Here is a 17,694-nt window from a genome sequence, read left to right on the forward strand (position 1 = left end):
TAAATTCCAATGTTAAAATATCTTATTTTTTATTTAATGAATTTATTTAAATTAATTATGATTTTAAAAGTGATCTGATTGCAATGACAATGTTATTGGAAAATTGAACTATTTTTGGCGTTTTTTTTTTGGTTATTTTTTTCTTCGGTATTTTTTTGAAAGGTAATTTTTAATGACGCAATGACAGATGGATTCGTTCAAGTTCAGATATCATCAGAAAGCATTAATAAAAGATGTGCTGGGATCTTCGATCTGGATATGTGTCATCAAAAAGGTAGAGATTTTGGTTTATAAAACGAAATAGTAAAATTTTAAAACTGTCTAATCATGTAGACAAAATTTTAAACGCAAGTTTTTGTGGAATAATTTGTAATAATGTTATTGTGTGAATATAACAAGACGATATCTTATCGCCGGATGACGATTATCGTCAATGGTAGAAATACCTTGTTGCTATTTTTAGAATTTCCATGTATGTACATTATACTCAGTTAGTCTATCCAACTCGATTAGTCTTATCAATGATTCATTAAATACTTATGGATAAGTTTGGGTAACCAATCTTGTAACTTTATATTTAAAAAGTGATACTTTTTTAATTATGAAAGTTAGATTTCAAATTTAACCGAATCATGGCATATAATTGTTTAAGGTTTTCAAAAACGAAAAAAGATATTTTTTTAAATAGTAATATACTATTTCAGTAATAATTACTCAGCTCCTAATTTTGTTATTGATATTGAACACACTTAAAAACAGATCATTGATTAAACTTCAATTGATATGCAAGACACGAGTTGAAGACGTGTTATTTATGTTTAAAGGTTTTGTTGTTTATTGGCGTTGTTTTATAAATATTATACAAGTTTAATGTTTTCAAGACCTGTTATTTAAATAGCCAGTAGATATAAAAAGTGTATATGCGGTTTTTATAATCCACTTTTTGTTTCTTCATTCAATACTACTTTTTTATCATTATAAGATATATTTCAGTCAAAAATTTTCGAATAAATAACCATAAAATCCAAAAATTAAGAGAAAATGAGAATTCATGAAGCTAAAAAAAATATAAATGTTGGTTGAGAAGAAATAAGAGCATAGTAAAAGTATAGCTTTTTTTAATTAATAACCTTGCTGTGGAACCTCTGCATGATATTAATAAACCTTGCTGTGGAACCTCTGCATGATATTAATATTAGAGACACAGAAAGCAAGATGTGGCATATTCGATTTGAAAAAGTTATCAGTATCTTTAACCATATTATTTTTTGGATTTTGAAAATTATTGATTAAGCGGAGGTTGGGTTGACCTATATTGTAGTTTCGATTTTTGAAACTATTAGACTAAACTATGAAAACACATATAGTTCTCCTATCAAATCACAATATTAAGTGAGTAACGCAAAGGTTAATCGATGCCGAAGTTAATCAAACGTTAAAATGGCGTTGTAATTGATTCATAGAAGTAACGAGCGCTTTGGAGAACGATTGTTGGAACAAAAGACGACCAGCGATGTAACGGATAATAATAGATACAAAAAGAAACAGAACTGGTAGGTGAGATGGAGACACATTATGGGTATCAATGAAGTGTGGAAGCTAAGGTAACCACTTGAAACCACAAAGCAAGTGTAAGCATGTTATGATAATCGGCTATTGGAACGTCCAAATAGGACAAGATAAAAACCAAAGATATGGGAAAACAGACACTGAACAAGAACGGCGAAAGAATGATAGATTTCTGCATCAATAACCAACTACTAATAGGAAACACGTGGTTCAAACGGAAAACTATTAGTAAGATAATCAAAGCAGTTGGAAGAGAACCACGCTGCTCCATAATTGGAGCAGAACTCAGCGCAGAACACTGATTATTGATAGCTAACACCAAGTTGAGATACTAAAAACAAAAGAACTTGAGATACAAGAAAGAAGAAGGATGAAGGAGAATTTAATAGAAACAAGAGATCTAGAAAAGCAAGAAGTACAGACATAAGACTATTGGACTCTCAATGATAGAAGGAATAATCAATGATAGGGGTTGCGATCGAAGTATATAGAATAAAACCACAAGAACCGCATGGTTTAATGGAATGGAAAAATGGAATAGAAAAAAGAAGCTTGAAATAGATTACAAGAACATCCACAGAACAGTAACTACATCGACGGAGGAGGCAAGAAGCAAGGGAAGCCGTGAAATGAGCAATACAGCAAACTTGGGCAGTATATGGAAGGATACAGCAAACTTGAGTAGCGTATGGAAGGAAACTGTGTGAAAAGTAAAGCAAATATGGAATGTATGAACCAAAATGGAGACGGATAAACGACCAGCAAGATCATACTGAAAACATGAAAGGACTACTATGCTGCAAGATTTAAAGAAGGAGGGGAGGAAGAAAAGCATACTGAAGGGCAGATAGAAACTCGAGAGGAAGTGAGTGTAGAAGATATGCGAGAAGTCTTAAAGAAAACCCAAAGTGGAAGAACACACCACCAAAATTACTAATGAAAAGGGAACCGCAAGATTGGGATAAAATTTTAGCACAACAAGATAGACGTGAAAAAGAGCAACCAACGTTTTGGCCTAACAAACAAACATAGAATCACATATACAGTCCTAACTCGAACTTCTATATCTCGACTAGGTTTCAAATGTGTTTTTATCTCTCTAAATTGAACTCGAATTTCTCTGTAACTCGAACTGAACTACTATGGAATTTCTTCAACATTTACTTCTATAAGTCGAATTTATCAAAGAATCAGAAGGTGATGATAATCTTGAAAATGGAATACTTATCGCTGTGTCTACATTTGATGAAGCTTTTCGAAAGCTTGAAACCTTTGTATTATCAAGAGAGAATGTTCCAGATAATATTCATAATTCTTTACATTTAATAGAAGATTTTTTCGACAAAGAGCACTTACTAAGTCTAAGACTAAGTCCACTTTAAGCCAAAAGAAAATTACGGATTACTTTAAAAAAATTAATTTGCTACTTACAATAGTATTCTGGTATAGGTTTCTGTTTTAAATATACGTATTAGAAAAGTCCATTTCTAATTTTTTTCTTTAGAGCTGAAATTCTACTAATTTTTCTCTTATTCGAATTCTCCATAACTGGAAGTTTTCTTCCGCTCCCTTGGTGATTCGAGTTAGGGAAATTTCACTGTATGCCCTCAGAGCCATAATTGAAAAAACAGTAAACAGAAAGACCTAAAAGCGGCTTTTGGCCATATCTGTTGTATATGGAATGCGTTAAGCAAACTGGGAACAACTTAAAGTTAAAACTGCGAAGAATGTTTAAAAATATACACAGAAACAATTACACTGATGAGTTTATACAGTATACATATATACCCTTGAAGTACATATGGTTTAGCTGTTGTCCAATAACGCATTTTTTGCAAAGCCAAAATGAGCTTAATCGCTGAAGATGGTTTTTCAATGAAATTCAGAATTTTCTTGAAACTTTAACCGAGACCAATTTGAGAAATATCGGTGATTGAATGATCAAGCGGTGTCGAGGAATTCAGATTCCCAATTCCAGTGACCGGCGTGGAATAAACTGATTTGGCTCATTTTAAACTGAAATTACGGGTACGATATTTTCAGTATTTGATCACAGAGTCAGAATTGCGGTAGTAAGTTTTAATAATTTTCAAACGTTTCTCGTTCGTGAGCTGACCGTGATAAAAATTTTCAGACATTTTGACATAGACAGATTATGAAAAACTGTTCCAATTAGAAAATTTTGATTATTAGAAAGTTTGTATTTGTCTTTTGTGTTATTCAATTGGGTTTCAGAGGATCTAGTTTGGCTAAAAAACTGCCGGAGCAGTTACTAGAGCAATTAGGACTGACATTACCTGATGCTGAGTACATCGCGTTGCATCGCTAGAACACTGCATGTACCTTGTATCTCATCAGACGATTTAAGGAAACAACTCCATTATTAGCATGGTATTGAGAAATTGCTTTTGGATATCTTATGAGGAGGTTTCCAGAAACGGGTCTTAAGGCATTTAAATCAGATCGTATCCCTAAATTTCTTCTATAGCATTACAGAACTAGGCTTAGTTTTAATAGAGAATATGCCTAGTAGCAAAATGTACTCTTTTCAGTAGCTTTAAGTAGTCCAAATCAATGTCGGCGTGTATATAGACGAAGAAATGAGAAGCGGAAACAGTGGCTTATTATGGAGATTCAATAATAATGTTGAGAGATATGACTCATGCGCTTCTCACCAGGATGTTGACTTCAATAGAGGTAGTATGAATGTTGAGAAGTACATTGAAAAGAATGTGGTTAATGCAGAATAATGCACAATGCCACGGTGACAGGTTCCTCACTTATTACTTTGAGGACATCCATATAAAACATAATCATGGATCTAAATCCCACATAACATATTTGAGACAACCCTAAAAATTGTGGTCAAACAAGAATACCAGCTCCAATAACATAGGAAAACTTAGGACAGCTATGGTAGAATATTGTGAGAATATAGCTCATTCAAGATGTAAATGCAACTCCCATTATTAAGATTTAAAAGAACGATCTCTTGTTTTGTTATTAAACATGGGAAAACTCAGAGCGATTCTTTTACACCTTTTACTCATTATTTTAATAATTATACTTCCATTTTAACCAACAAGTCTGTAAACATTAAATCATCTCAATTACCCATTTCGTATAAACTTGTAGTTTTGCCAATTGTGCCGTAGTAATAACATAATTAGGATCTGAGCTATTACAACTTGAAAATTTTACTTGTGTTGCTTTATAACAATAAATAAAATTAAGTTTTAATTTAATCTCATCAATAATTACGTATAAAACAATTACGTATATCACTTCAACGTTATCTATGTAAACAAATAGAAGTTATAAATACATTGCTCAACTTTTATTTTACTTACCAGATTTATTTACACATTCTATATATTTATCTGATAAAAAGTAAATCCGGTTTATTAATAAGTATCAACGTTTAGGTCAAGTTTACACACCTAACTTAACTTCATCCAACAACCATTAATATCGTTTATTATTTTCCCAAAACATGCACCCTTATTGATTTAGGTAATTCTTTTTGTTTGTTCACCAAACTTTTATTACGAACCTAAATTAAACTTGGCTGTCTACTTTTTGAAACATTTCTCTTCCAAATCCCATCATAAATCTCTCACCTTACAAAAAAATTTTATCATACTCACATGACTTTGTTCGTGGAATCTCCCTCCTTAAAAAGTTTCTAAGTAAAAAAGAAAACAGCTGCAATAGAAAATAAATTGTTATTAACGCCTAATTAAGTTTTCTTATTGTGTGGGGCCGTTTATTTTCGTCTTTGGGCAAAGGCGCGCGGAATTCATTCCAGGTTGGGTATTTTCGTTGTTGGAGTCACGTTATTTTTTGGCCCCGGCATTGTGTACCATCGGTACTGTGCGCGATTTCGGTGGGAGAATTTCCATTCGGTTTTCAGTAGTTGTACGCTCTGCGTCGTTCTGTTTTTCAGTGTGCGAATATTTTCTTGCTTATTCAGCTGCGATCCGTTCAATTTTCTCCCACCTCCGCGATGTCTTCTCGTGGTGTTTTAATTGCGATGAGCTCGGATGACCTCGCTGATGATATAATGTTGGCCCACAGCCCCACTTGTCTCAGAATGAATTCGTTCTTTGATGACAATAAAATAGGTAATAATCATTATTTCTTCATATTTCTATAACTTAAATTCCTTATTGAAAGTAAACGTTTAAATCGTAGCCAAAAAGTTACAATTTACATAAACTTATTTTCGTACGATAACCTTGCGCATTTATCTCGTAATAAAATTTTCCACGTTTTAATTCTATTTTCGTTCACTAACTAATTTAATTCGGCGTAAAATAAGATTTTACAAAACAAACAAAATACTATTTTAATCGTACCCACTCGAAATTCCACTCCTTTAAGTTTTTTTTCTTTTCTTCTTTATGTAGATAGATACACAAAGAAGCGCTATAAATAAATTCCTTTTTATGATTATTCCACGATAATCTTTGTCAGCGAATTGGTACTAACGGTTACAATTTTATAAGTAAATAAGGTTTTTGTAAACAAGTTACACAATATGGTGTCACAAAGTTCTTTCTATTACTACGGGGAATTTCCTTGATCAGGAATTTCTTTATCTTGCATTATCATAGATTAAACTCGTAAACGATTAGTTTGTTTTTCCTTACAATGGAATTTTTTAATTAGTAATTACTGTAAAGTATAGGATTAATAGATATTCGAAAATAGATTGCTGAGTGGAATTCACGTTTAAACCCTTTTTGTCAAGCATGATTTACAATTAATTCAGAAATTGTTAAGTATTTATAGATTCCTAAATTGTAACGATACACAAGATGTATTGGAAATTCCCACTATTGTTATTAAATTTCTGTGTTATTTCCTGTCGTAAATGTTGAAAGAATGTTTTGGTTACACGAAATTCTAAAAATATCAGTCCGCTCCAATCACAACAATCTTGCCTGACACTTACTTTGGATACTACAAGAAGTTGTTGCCAATATTATTCATGAAACGGAGATTCTGCTTGGCAAGATGTTATTCTTCTTTGTATTTTTCTCCTATGCCTCATTGTGCGTTTCTTATAAAATCATAATAAGATATTGTGGTGCTTTTATTCATTTTATTCATCTGATTTTAAGAAAATATATGTTTTGAAAAGATCGTGCTGATTGCAAAAAATATCTCTGAAAAATGTAAGTGTTGTTTACTTGATACTGGCCAAATATGATCAAACAAAAGCAATTAAAAAAAGATTATTGTGACATCGAGGGTTTACGAATTTCTTTAACGTCATTAAAGATCCAAGACAATCGAAGTTGTTTCTAGACTCTTCAAAACGTAACTTTAAAGATAATTTTTTAAATCATGGAAATTCGTTTGGCACAACAATGTTATTTATCCCAAAAAACTAAACCAATTGCTCATCCAAGCAAGATACTATTAAACAATTCACTAAAGCACTTCCATAAGATCAATGATTCCAATACTGGGTAATAAGTTTCGAAAATATCTTTGATTGAACATGCAGTTCAAGCTAACCTTGTTGTTTTAGAGTGATGACTTTTTAGAGTTCCACAGGAAACAGAAAATTCAAACTTCAAAGACATCAGCCTTATGGTAATATTTGCTTTTGAATTACGAATAGCCTCCAGTACACACACAAAAATGCTGTTGCAGTACCATATGCTAACACCGCAAGATATCTAGACATGACTTTAAACACAAGGCTCAAATGGAGTCAACTGCATTGACTCCGGGAGTGATATGCCACGATATGTAATCAAAATAAATTATTTACCTACCACAAGATTCTTAAACCATTCTGGGTATATGATATTCAACGATGGGGTCTTCTTCTTTCTTTTCCCTCAGTGTATCCTTATCGTGGTGTTGGGAGATGGTTATCAAAATCCATCCTTTGTAATTTTCCCTCTCCACAGTAAGAGTTTTGAGCTGCTGCATGAGCTTGAGCTCTTTCCATGTTGTTCTCGGTCTCCCTATGAGTCGTTTGCCTTTCGCTCTGACCTCCATGTGTCGATCTATCCTCAATCATCCTGTCGTTCGCATATTAAGCTCTTCTCGAATACGGCTATTGCGCACTTTGTCTCATTAACTCTACTAATGTCTCTTCTATTTGCGGTCCAACTTTTACTGCTTTAGATAAGTATAGGCTCAATGACCGCTTTATAAACCCTTGTCTTGTCGTTCCGGCTTACTTCATTCTTTCTAAACACACACCGACTCAAGGCATAGTAATCCTTGGTAGCGTTGTCCGCTCTGTTCATAAGCTCTTCACTAAGCCTGCTCATCTGATGGATTGTTGCGCCCAGATATTGATAGCTGCTAACCTGGGTGAGAAGTTGATGTGGATTATCCACCTATTCCTCTATCCTTGTCACTACCATAACATGACTCTTCACCTTGTTCAACATCATGCCCCCTTCTTTTAGAGTTTCTGACCACTCGAGTACAGCTTGTTGCAATTTTCTCTCCTAGTCTGCGATGAGGATTACATTATTTGTATATATCAGAGCCTGGTATGTGATCGGTTTGAGGTTGAGCATTGCAATCACCGAAGTTTCTGTTCTTCTGTTGCATGGCTTCATCACTTTATCCATAAAAGTTACAGATAGCAATGAGGATAAACTGTCTTCCTCTCTAACACCTTTTTCCATGACTATCATGGCCGCTCCTTCCACTCGCTCCACACAAGATCATTTTCTCCCAGATGTATTGAATTCAATACATTATGACCATTTTTGACATTTTGTACTTAGCTTATGCAAGTCTGTCGAACATATATGTCTGATTTGGCACATATAGAATCTGTTAGTGTCAAACAAATATGACTGATGTAGCGATTAACATGTTAATATAAAATTAAGCAATACAGGAAATTCTTTTAGTAATAATGACGTTATCGAACAAGTTGTTAAAATTAACAAATGCTAAAAAATTTCCTTACATATTCGGCAAAGAAATGCCGAGTATTTAAAAATATATCGATTATGATTAACCAAAATTAATGTGTTTCACCTTTTTTGCAACATAATTTTAAATATTACTTTATTGTATATATTGCATAATTCTGCCGCGCAGTATATAATATAAGCTGTTTTTCTTGGATCATTAAAATTGATACTTTCTCATTTCGTTCTAAAATTAAAACATTTTTATGGTTTGATGTGGGTTTAATTGTTTTGGAGTAAATTGATTGCGCTATCCTGATATGATTGGATTTGTTATCGTTAAAAACAAAAATAATGGAAAGAAGATTTTTTTGTTTGTCATAAAAATGATTTAAGGAAGATGATAAGTAATCAAAATTTATGATATCGATCAGACGAGAATTTCGACTTAAAATTTTAATAACATTATATTTTAAGAATTAGTCAGGCTATTTTTAGAAGAGTTGTACTTGTGAAATGATTTAATTTAAAAAATCGCATCAAATTTATTTTGATGATTCTTTATTTATGTTTATAATAATTTATTTATTTATATTATTGAGTATAAAAATTGTTGTAATTTATGAAATCAAAATGATTCACAAGATGAGTTTGTGATAAATGATGACATGAGAAAAATTTTGGCAGTTATAAATCGAACAAGTTAGCATTCCTATGATAGCTATCAAGATAAAGCCCTTTATAACAGCATTAGAGAGGTGTTTAATAAACTAAATTATAAAATCTGGAGCGTGTGGATTATTTCAAGTAAATACTTCTAATGAAATGTGGGCAAAACGAAAAAGAGAGCAATTTTAAAATTAAAAATTAAAAACTTAAATATGTAATATGCATAAGTTCTCTGATCCACACCTATTTTGATTTTTAATAGACAATGACTAGTCAGTGTTCTTTTCAGCAATTTTAGTCGTGTGAAGCAACTTACTTCAATTAGGTGATTAGCTTTAATGTATTTTTTCGTTCCCCATCTAGATGGTCGAATCACTCCGCTTTTAGTCTATTTGGTGTTTGGCTTTTAATGGCATGTGCAAATCTATCTCACGATCTAATTCAATTTTGAAACTTTCGCATAGCGTCATAATCACCACAAAGTGATTAGAATTCAAATCAAAATGCTGAAACTAATAACTTCCTTTGGCATAAACATCTTAATTGCTCTTACAACGCCGACATCATACGGTGATGATGGTATAGAAATTGTCTACCTACAATATTCATTAATGATATGATTTATAACCTCTTCGCCAATAAGCAGTTTGTAGTATTAAAAGAATTAATACTGACTTTATCTGCTTGTCTGTTATTTCTTGTTGTTTTTGCTTTGTTTAGTTTCGTTCAATATTTGTTGTTATTATTTTTTATTTTTGTGAACACTTGTTTTGTAGTAAATATGACTCATTTAAGTTGACCCATAGAAATGGTGGTGTTTTAATATGAAAATAAAACCCGAACAATACCAAGAGGTAAAATACCAAATTTCCTAGACAGACAAATCAGCAATTATCACATTGCAACAAATTCGAATGCTATTTTTTGATGTGAAAAATAATAATTAATATTTATATCGTTTTATTAGATATATTTAGCCGTACACTGTATATATTATATTCTACAAATTCATTAAATATTTTCGCATCACTGATTATGATCCTTATTTCTCAATTAATTAACTTTCCAATTAAAAGCTTCGTAATTTCGCGCATATTGAGTTCGTTGTAAGGTTTTAATCGGCTCAAACCCGCCACGTACTTACTATACATATAAAAATCCACCACGACTTAAGTCGTAGCACTCAGAACGTACCAAAAACACTTCCGTTGCTCCTGCTGGTTCAGTATTCACCAAGCAGCTGAAGCGATTGGATCGTTGCCCAGTTTCCAGTGTTACTACATTACACAGTTTTAATTAATCGTTACGGTAGGACGTTCGCTCGATTGCTTTGTTCGTCTTTGAAAAGGTTAAAGTCGTACATTTTTTAAAAATAGAAAATTTTATGTGCGGATTGGTTTGTTCTTATAATTTCTGAACCAAGGGTATGGAAGTGGTTACGAACAATGAAGTGTGTATGCAATGGATACAAGATAATTTCGAAGAAGTTCCCAATGGGTCTAATATGAATAGTGGTAAAATTTTATTTTAATTTTCTTGGGATAAAAAGAATTTTATATTGCTTATTTTTAGAACAGCGATTTGATTTATATTTAGCTCCATAAAAAATATATAAAAAAATATCTTGCTATAATTATCTTGTCTCTATGGACCTTTTTCGAATCAGTTTTCTTATTTTAAAACCTGTTTATCTTACATTCCAAAATCATTAATTAATGACGCGATTAAAATTAAAAGGTATGCGGAAACATGAATAATTCATTTCTATTATAAATACGAAAACAAGTCAATGATTGATTCAAATTTAGTTTAGCTGCACCTACACAACGTTCTTATTTTCAAAATATTTTGGTCAATCACTTGGTTTATTTTTTTTGGAAACATTAATCAATCGTTTATCTAAATTAAATTGAACATTGAACCTCTCTTTTCTACTTATCTACTTTAAAACGAAGTATACAAAATCAATTTCGGATCAAAAACACCAAAGTGAATACAAATATTTTGTTCGTCGAGTTATTTCGAGCATGTTTGTTCACGGACGTGGTATATAACATATATTATTTATGCTTTATTTACTTTATTATTTATCTTTCCATAAATTTGTTTAATGATTTCATTTTTTATTATCAATAGGAAGTGAAAGTCCGTCTTATAATGCTGCGAGATTTCCATCGGATGGTCCGGATTTTTCCAACGAAATTTCAGCTCCTTACGAAGTTCCACAATTTCCAATCGAACAAATTGAAAAGAAATTGGCCATACAACGGCAAATAACGACAAAGTAAGTATATTTAGTGACCTTACACTTATAATTGCATTGAATTGAACCACCAACGCAGTTATGTTCGACCATTGACCCAATTTTATCGTTTCAAACGTCGATATTGAGAATTATAAATACCCAATACATTGTTGAGAAAGATTGTAATTAATTAGCGGTTGTATACAATTTTGTATTGGGACAAAAATAATTTCGCAAAGTTATTTTACGGTTGAAACTTTGTGTTTTCCCTTTATTACCGTTGTATCTATTGGCATCGGTTCAAATAATCTGAGTCATAAACTGTATAAGCTATTGCCAAAAAGGAAATGACTACGATTTTTCTTATTATTTTTACGTTCTATTGGCAGATGGGAAGATCAACAACTAAATCATTTCCATTCAATCGCCACACCCATTAATTTACAATTAAAATTCTTTAATTTACATTAAATCAATTAGTTAAATAGATAACTGTAATCGAGATAACATTGATATGTTAAAAGTATTAGGTGCGTGTAATAAACAACCCAACCCTGATTCAAAACCATAATACTGGTAGAATAAAGATTTGTAGAAAGAAGCAAATTAAATCTCTGAAAAAGTGAGGGAGGACGTATATGGTGGAAATATCAGAGTTTGTTGAGACTATTCCAAATATAAGCATCCGATTTGAATCGTTACAAACATTATTCCATAAGATACAATTCATAAATCATTAAAGAGGAATAGTTTGTATCCATTTAGACCTCAAACAGTTTAAGTTCTACATGATGGATGCAAAAGGATTTGTAGGCAAGTATTGTAGATGGTTAATGCATTCCAGAATATGTTCCACATTTTAATGAAAACATTCTTTTAAGTGATGAATCCATATTTACTCGAAACAGGTATCTTAGATACTCAGAACCTATTGATAAAAACATCCAAGTAGATGCGATATACACTGACTTTAGCAAAGCTTTTGACAAAGTGGATCACTGTTTATTACTGTTGAAGTTGGAGCGCGTTGGTGTCGCAGGTGTCCTTTTGAGCAGGTTTGCTTCGTACCTCTCCAATCGCACGCAGGTGGTTGGGGTTGGCGGATATTTGTCCGGTCCTGTTATCATGTCTTCCGGAGTGCCTCAGGGTAGTCATCTGGGCCCGCTCTTGTTTACGGTGTACATAGGTGACATCACCAGGTCTTTTCTTACCTCAAGATGTCTTATGTATGCTGACGACATTAAAATATTTTCTTCTGTTGCTGCTGTTTCAGACTGTGTTAACCTTCAGAATGACCTGAACAGATTTTATGATTTTTGTGAGATTAATAATTTGTCACTTAACATATCGAAGTGTCGGACTGTTACTTTTACGAGAAAAAAGCAGTTCTTTAAATTTGATTACCGGTGCGGAGCATGCTTATTGGATCGTGTTGACACTATTAAAGACCTGGGCATTACTTTAGATAGCAAACTACTGTTTGATCAACACGTTGATGCAGTGGTGGCCAGAGCTAATAGGATGCTGGGATTTGTAATGCGCTCTTCTGAATCGTTTTGCTGCCCTAGACCTATTATTTCTTTATACAATGCTTTCGTTAATAGTATTTTATCGTTCGGCAGTACAGCTTGGAACCCTCAGTACGACGCATACATTAACAGAATAGAGAGGATTCAGATAAGGTTTCTGAAGTATCTCTCGCATAAATTCCGGCATCCTTATACAGATTACGAATCTGCCTGTCAAATGTATCATATGCCCACACTTCAGCAGCGCAGAACTTGCAGTGATGCCTGCTTTCTGTTCAGGTTGGTCAGAGGTTACTGTGATTCTTTCTATCTTCTTTCACGCATTGATCTGCATGTTCCCCCTCGTCGGCTGCGCTATGACTTTCTGTTCTATGCGCCGACTGCCCGGACAAATTCGTATAGAAATTCCCCAATACTTCGCATGGAGAATACAGTGGACCGTCTTGGGTTGGACATATTCGCCGTCACGCCTCACAACTTCAAACAAATTATTCGTAATGCCGTGCTCGCACTACCAGTTGTGTGATTTTATGTACATTATCTCGTTGCAGCGGCTTGAGTTCTGCCTTGAATTGATTTGATCACATATGCTTAAGGCCATTATCAATTGATCGATTGTCAATTTTGTGTTCATACAATTTATTGTATACAAAATGTATTATAGTGGAGTAGCTTTTATGTGGGGCTGTGTCCTGTTGCTACCCCCGTGTGTGTAATAATAATAATAAATGACGAAGCACCAACATTTATGGATTAACAGTTAGAAATTTTCTAACTGAAAATTGTTGATTTTGTTGTTTCAATAGAAGACCATTATAACATGAATGTATTTAAAATGGAATTTATCGCATTTTTATACAAGTTTGTCATAGACTGACGTAATTTCCAGCAATCATCTAAATTGCTAATTTACTTCTATGCCTCGCAACTTTCAAGTTTCTCAACTATTTTACCAAGATTGTTATCGTTAACTAAAGCTTCAACATAAGTTTTAGCAAAACTGTCAACATTATTACTCAATCATCAAAATTTGATTCAACTTGCAAAAATTTCAATTTGTTCAATTTTTGATTCAAGAAACTAGAACACAAATGAATTGAGAGACTTTATTAAAAAAGTTTGATCTTCAGTAATGTCTTAACTTTATTTTAATGTTCGTTGAAGCAATTAACATTGGTCCATTTAGGTTATTAATTAAATGACCATATTTGTTTGTTTTTGAAGGAATCTAAACGATCTTCTTTTTATTTTACCTTTCACGCCTTAACTGCAACATATCAGGAGCAGTACTTGCAGCATATCTCAATTCTGATTTATATGCATTAGAACTGAATATTTCTTATAGAATCCATCAACAGCATATACTGTGATGCTTTTCAGAATCACATATCCAGGATATATTTCTGTTTATCGTATGTTAAGAAGACCATGTACAAAACTTTCCATTGTGATTTCTTTCTATTATAATTATGAATTTAATTAGGCATTTTCGTTGTTAGTAAGATCATTAGGTTGCGACGCCGGGAAGGCTCTTGATGCTTTTGCCAATAAGATGGCATAAAGATCATCTATGAGGTGATAATCATTATAAGTGATCAATATTAGTACAGTTCTTTTTCAAACATACTTTTAATAATACGTTTAGTCATCAGTTGCTCGTCCATAATCAACTCATATATCGATGAAACAAAATTTGTCAACCTATTATTCTAAATTAGTGTCATGTGCATCCTAGAATGGGTGCGTCTTTCTCCATTTTCTTCCATAAATCTTTTCTCAGTATTCTCACCCTTATAAAATCCTTCTGCATGCAGTCGAAGTATGATAATCATCGTTAAGTACCTCCTGATATACCTCCATTTATACATAATGCAAGCAATTTTTTTCTGTTGTCGTTTTTTGAATTCTATTAAATGTAGCAGTATTTGTTAGACTGGAAGTCTTAAACCACCAACTTACTGCATCATAATGGTTTCCTTCATAATTTTTTTGGGATTGACGAAGAGGCTTCTTCTAGCTCTTAACTCAGTGTTGCTAAATTTATGTCTAAAACATTTTCTGCCTAGTTGGCTTTAGCAAGGATCTCTAGGATGACCTTGTGGCCAGATTTTAACACCTGGCAGATTAACAATGTTATGTTTTATAGTATTTTCAATCCAACCTCAGAAGATCGGTGCAACGTTATGCTCACTTAAAGCTTAATTAAAATCCGAGAAGATTGTCTTATTTCTGTATCTATGAATCTACTCCCAAGGCAGGCTTCTTACGACTTGCCTTGAGTACACATATTGACTAGGATCTTTATATTTGTTTGAGAGATAAAAGATTTCAGTCGAAGACCAATTTAAAGTTTTGGGCTCTATTAAAGCCAAATAGTGGCACATCCAAAACTAACTTCCGGCTTTAATTAGTCACTAATGACTCTTATTTAATCCAATTGCGTTCAATCTTTCAAATAACGTTTATATGAAATAATCCACATCCGTTCTTCTAAATCGCAAATTTAGGTTTGTACCATTCTTTTTGATACCAAGATCGAAAGAGATGTATGCATCTGTGGTTTGTCATTAAACTTCATCTGTGCTGTCTTGCTATAATTTGTTTTATCCCTTACTCGAGCTCCTTAAAGATATTTTAACACATTTTTCCTATGTTGCATTTAATCCACTCGTCATTGTTTCCTTACTCCGAAAATAAAAAAGACTAAATACGATGTCTTACCTTAATCCTTAGCGAAAGAGCATCCTCATCAATGTCTCTTTTCTTAACCTCTATCAATGTCATACCCTCCTAAGAAAGAGTTATCGGTACAATTGCCATTAGTAATCGTTTTGAAAATTTCGCCTCCATAAACTATCGTGCAAAACATTGACATCAAATATAGTGACTAAAACGTGTGACAGAAATGCATTCATAAATCCTTTTTATTTGCTTTATCAACCGATTAACCTCGAATCTATTTTTGCCTCTTCCTATTCGAGGAACCTTAACGAGGGTTTGGTAAAGGCGACAGATCTTTGTTGCTTGGGTTATGGGATCGCAGCCTCATTCTCCCGCCATTGTAATTTTTTTGGCTTCGGTTCCACACACCCATTTCATACAATGGACATGAATGAAGTCCTGATTGTTAGGATATCCAATGTGACGTCAAACGGTTCAAAATGTTAGTCAACAAGAAAATAATACAAAAGGATTTTCCTGTTGAAGTTAGTACAACGTTTCTTACAGCACCTAATTACACGTTTTCACCAAAAAAGCTTAAAAATCGAGATGCTATAGCGGGTTTAAGCAGTCGCAATGCACGAAGTACCCATTAATAACCTTTATTATAGTGTCGGTGATTTACAACTCGCAAAAGTCTAGAAGATCAAGTACTGCATTCAATTATAATGACAAAGTAGTGATAATAATAATATATGTGGAACATGTATACCACCATAACTAACTCTTACACGGACAGAAGAAAACAAATTCGCAATAACTTTAGATATTACTAGTTTATGTAAGACCAAAAATAATGACTTTCCTAACATGAAAACATTGTAATGTGTATTTGAATCTCCTCTTTATCTTCCACTTTATTGTTTCTTCTTCTAACATTTGAACAAATACTAATTATGTCATTATCGATATTCTTTTTGAACAATTATTTTTACTAAAATTACCAAATAACGTGACTGATCTCTTTTCCATGTTTTTCCTATTTCTAATCATCCACGGGGAATTGTCATCCAACTCTCTAATTGCCGGCCGCTTCTGTAATTTATAACCAATTTCCGGCCGCTATTCGTTTTGCACGTTTCGCGTTCGTTCATGGCGAAGATGACCGCATATCGTGAAAGGGGTTATATTATCGACTTTTAAGTCGATGCACGAGTTGCACGCGGCCTAGTATATTCCGAGCTCCTTTCTTGTTCACTTCAAAAAAAATAAACATCTTCATCCGCAATCCTTTTCCACATTCATAGCGCGTTCTAAAAATAACTTTATTCTATAAATAAAGAAATAAGTTATTCATGTTTGATTCAGATGTTGATTATGATTATTGTTTCTTTAGGTAAATAAAATATAATTATTAAATAACTTTTATTTACTTTTAACAGAGTTTTAGAAGATAAAAGGAGCCATTATGAACCATCATTACAAGGTGTTCCAGACGACCAAGATCACTTGCTCGTGGATGAACATGATTTTGTACCACACTTTCAAAGAGTTTCTATTTCTGGAGAAGATACCAGCGGGGTAAGCTTTATTACTAAATGATCTTGATTTGAAACCTTTCAGTATCTAAGGGAATCCATAAAAATTCCTGTTCGGTTTTTATTCCATAAAAAAGATATCGAGGTTTACAGACTAAGATCAATGTCAAAGTTTATAAAAACATTTTGAGTAAAGTACAATAACAAATTTATTACAAAATCTGTTTTGATTAAAAATATTTTTAAATATATTTGGATTAAAAATCTTAAGAACCTCTTGCATCATTATCATCATCAGTCGAAACTAAAAGAAGTTAAATATGACAAAAAAAAACGTTTTATCTAATTTATGAGCCTTAGAAGTGATATAAATCTGCTTCTAACACCCAAAATGACGAAATTGTGCAAACCTGAGTCTCACTCGGGACTCCGTTTAAAAGTTAAAGTTTTCGTTATTATTTCCACTAATCTGTATCACCTATGAAGTACAAGCGTGAATATTTGTAAAGTATTTATAAGATCTCGTTTTATTCGTGGACTCACGTCGATATGAACTTTATGACTAAAAATAGCTTGCTTGGTTTATA

General features: G+C 32.8%; 1 protein-coding gene across 12 annotated transcripts in view; it reads left to right on the forward strand.

Moving 5' to 3' along the window:
• Positions 1-17,694, forward strand: part of LOC111420941 (AMP deaminase) — a 35,499-nt gene that overhangs the window by 6,139 nt on the left and 11,666 nt on the right. For 3 of the 12 annotated variants that reach the window (XM_023054034.2, XM_023054038.2, XM_023054036.2), the window contains exons 1-3: positions 5,463-5,693; positions 11,271-11,418; positions 17,012-17,150. In XM_023054034.2, the coding sequence (XP_022909802.1) occupies positions 5,576-5,693; positions 11,271-11,418; positions 17,012-17,150 (405 nt within the window). In that variant the 5' untranslated portion in view covers positions 5,463-5,575. Of the gene's footprint in view, positions 1-165; positions 275-5,462; positions 5,694-10,357; positions 10,483-10,510; positions 10,649-11,098; positions 11,181-11,270; positions 11,419-17,011; positions 17,151-17,694 lie in introns of those variants that run through there. The other 9 variants (XM_023054040.2, XM_023054041.2, XM_071197851.1 and 6 more) reach the window with 7 other exon arrangements.

Source organism: Onthophagus taurus, chromosome 7 (assembly GCF_036711975.1).
Source record: "Onthophagus taurus isolate NC chromosome 7, IU_Otau_3.0, whole genome shotgun sequence".
Lineage (NCBI taxonomy): Eukaryota > Metazoa > Arthropoda > Insecta > Coleoptera > Scarabaeidae > Onthophagus > Onthophagus taurus.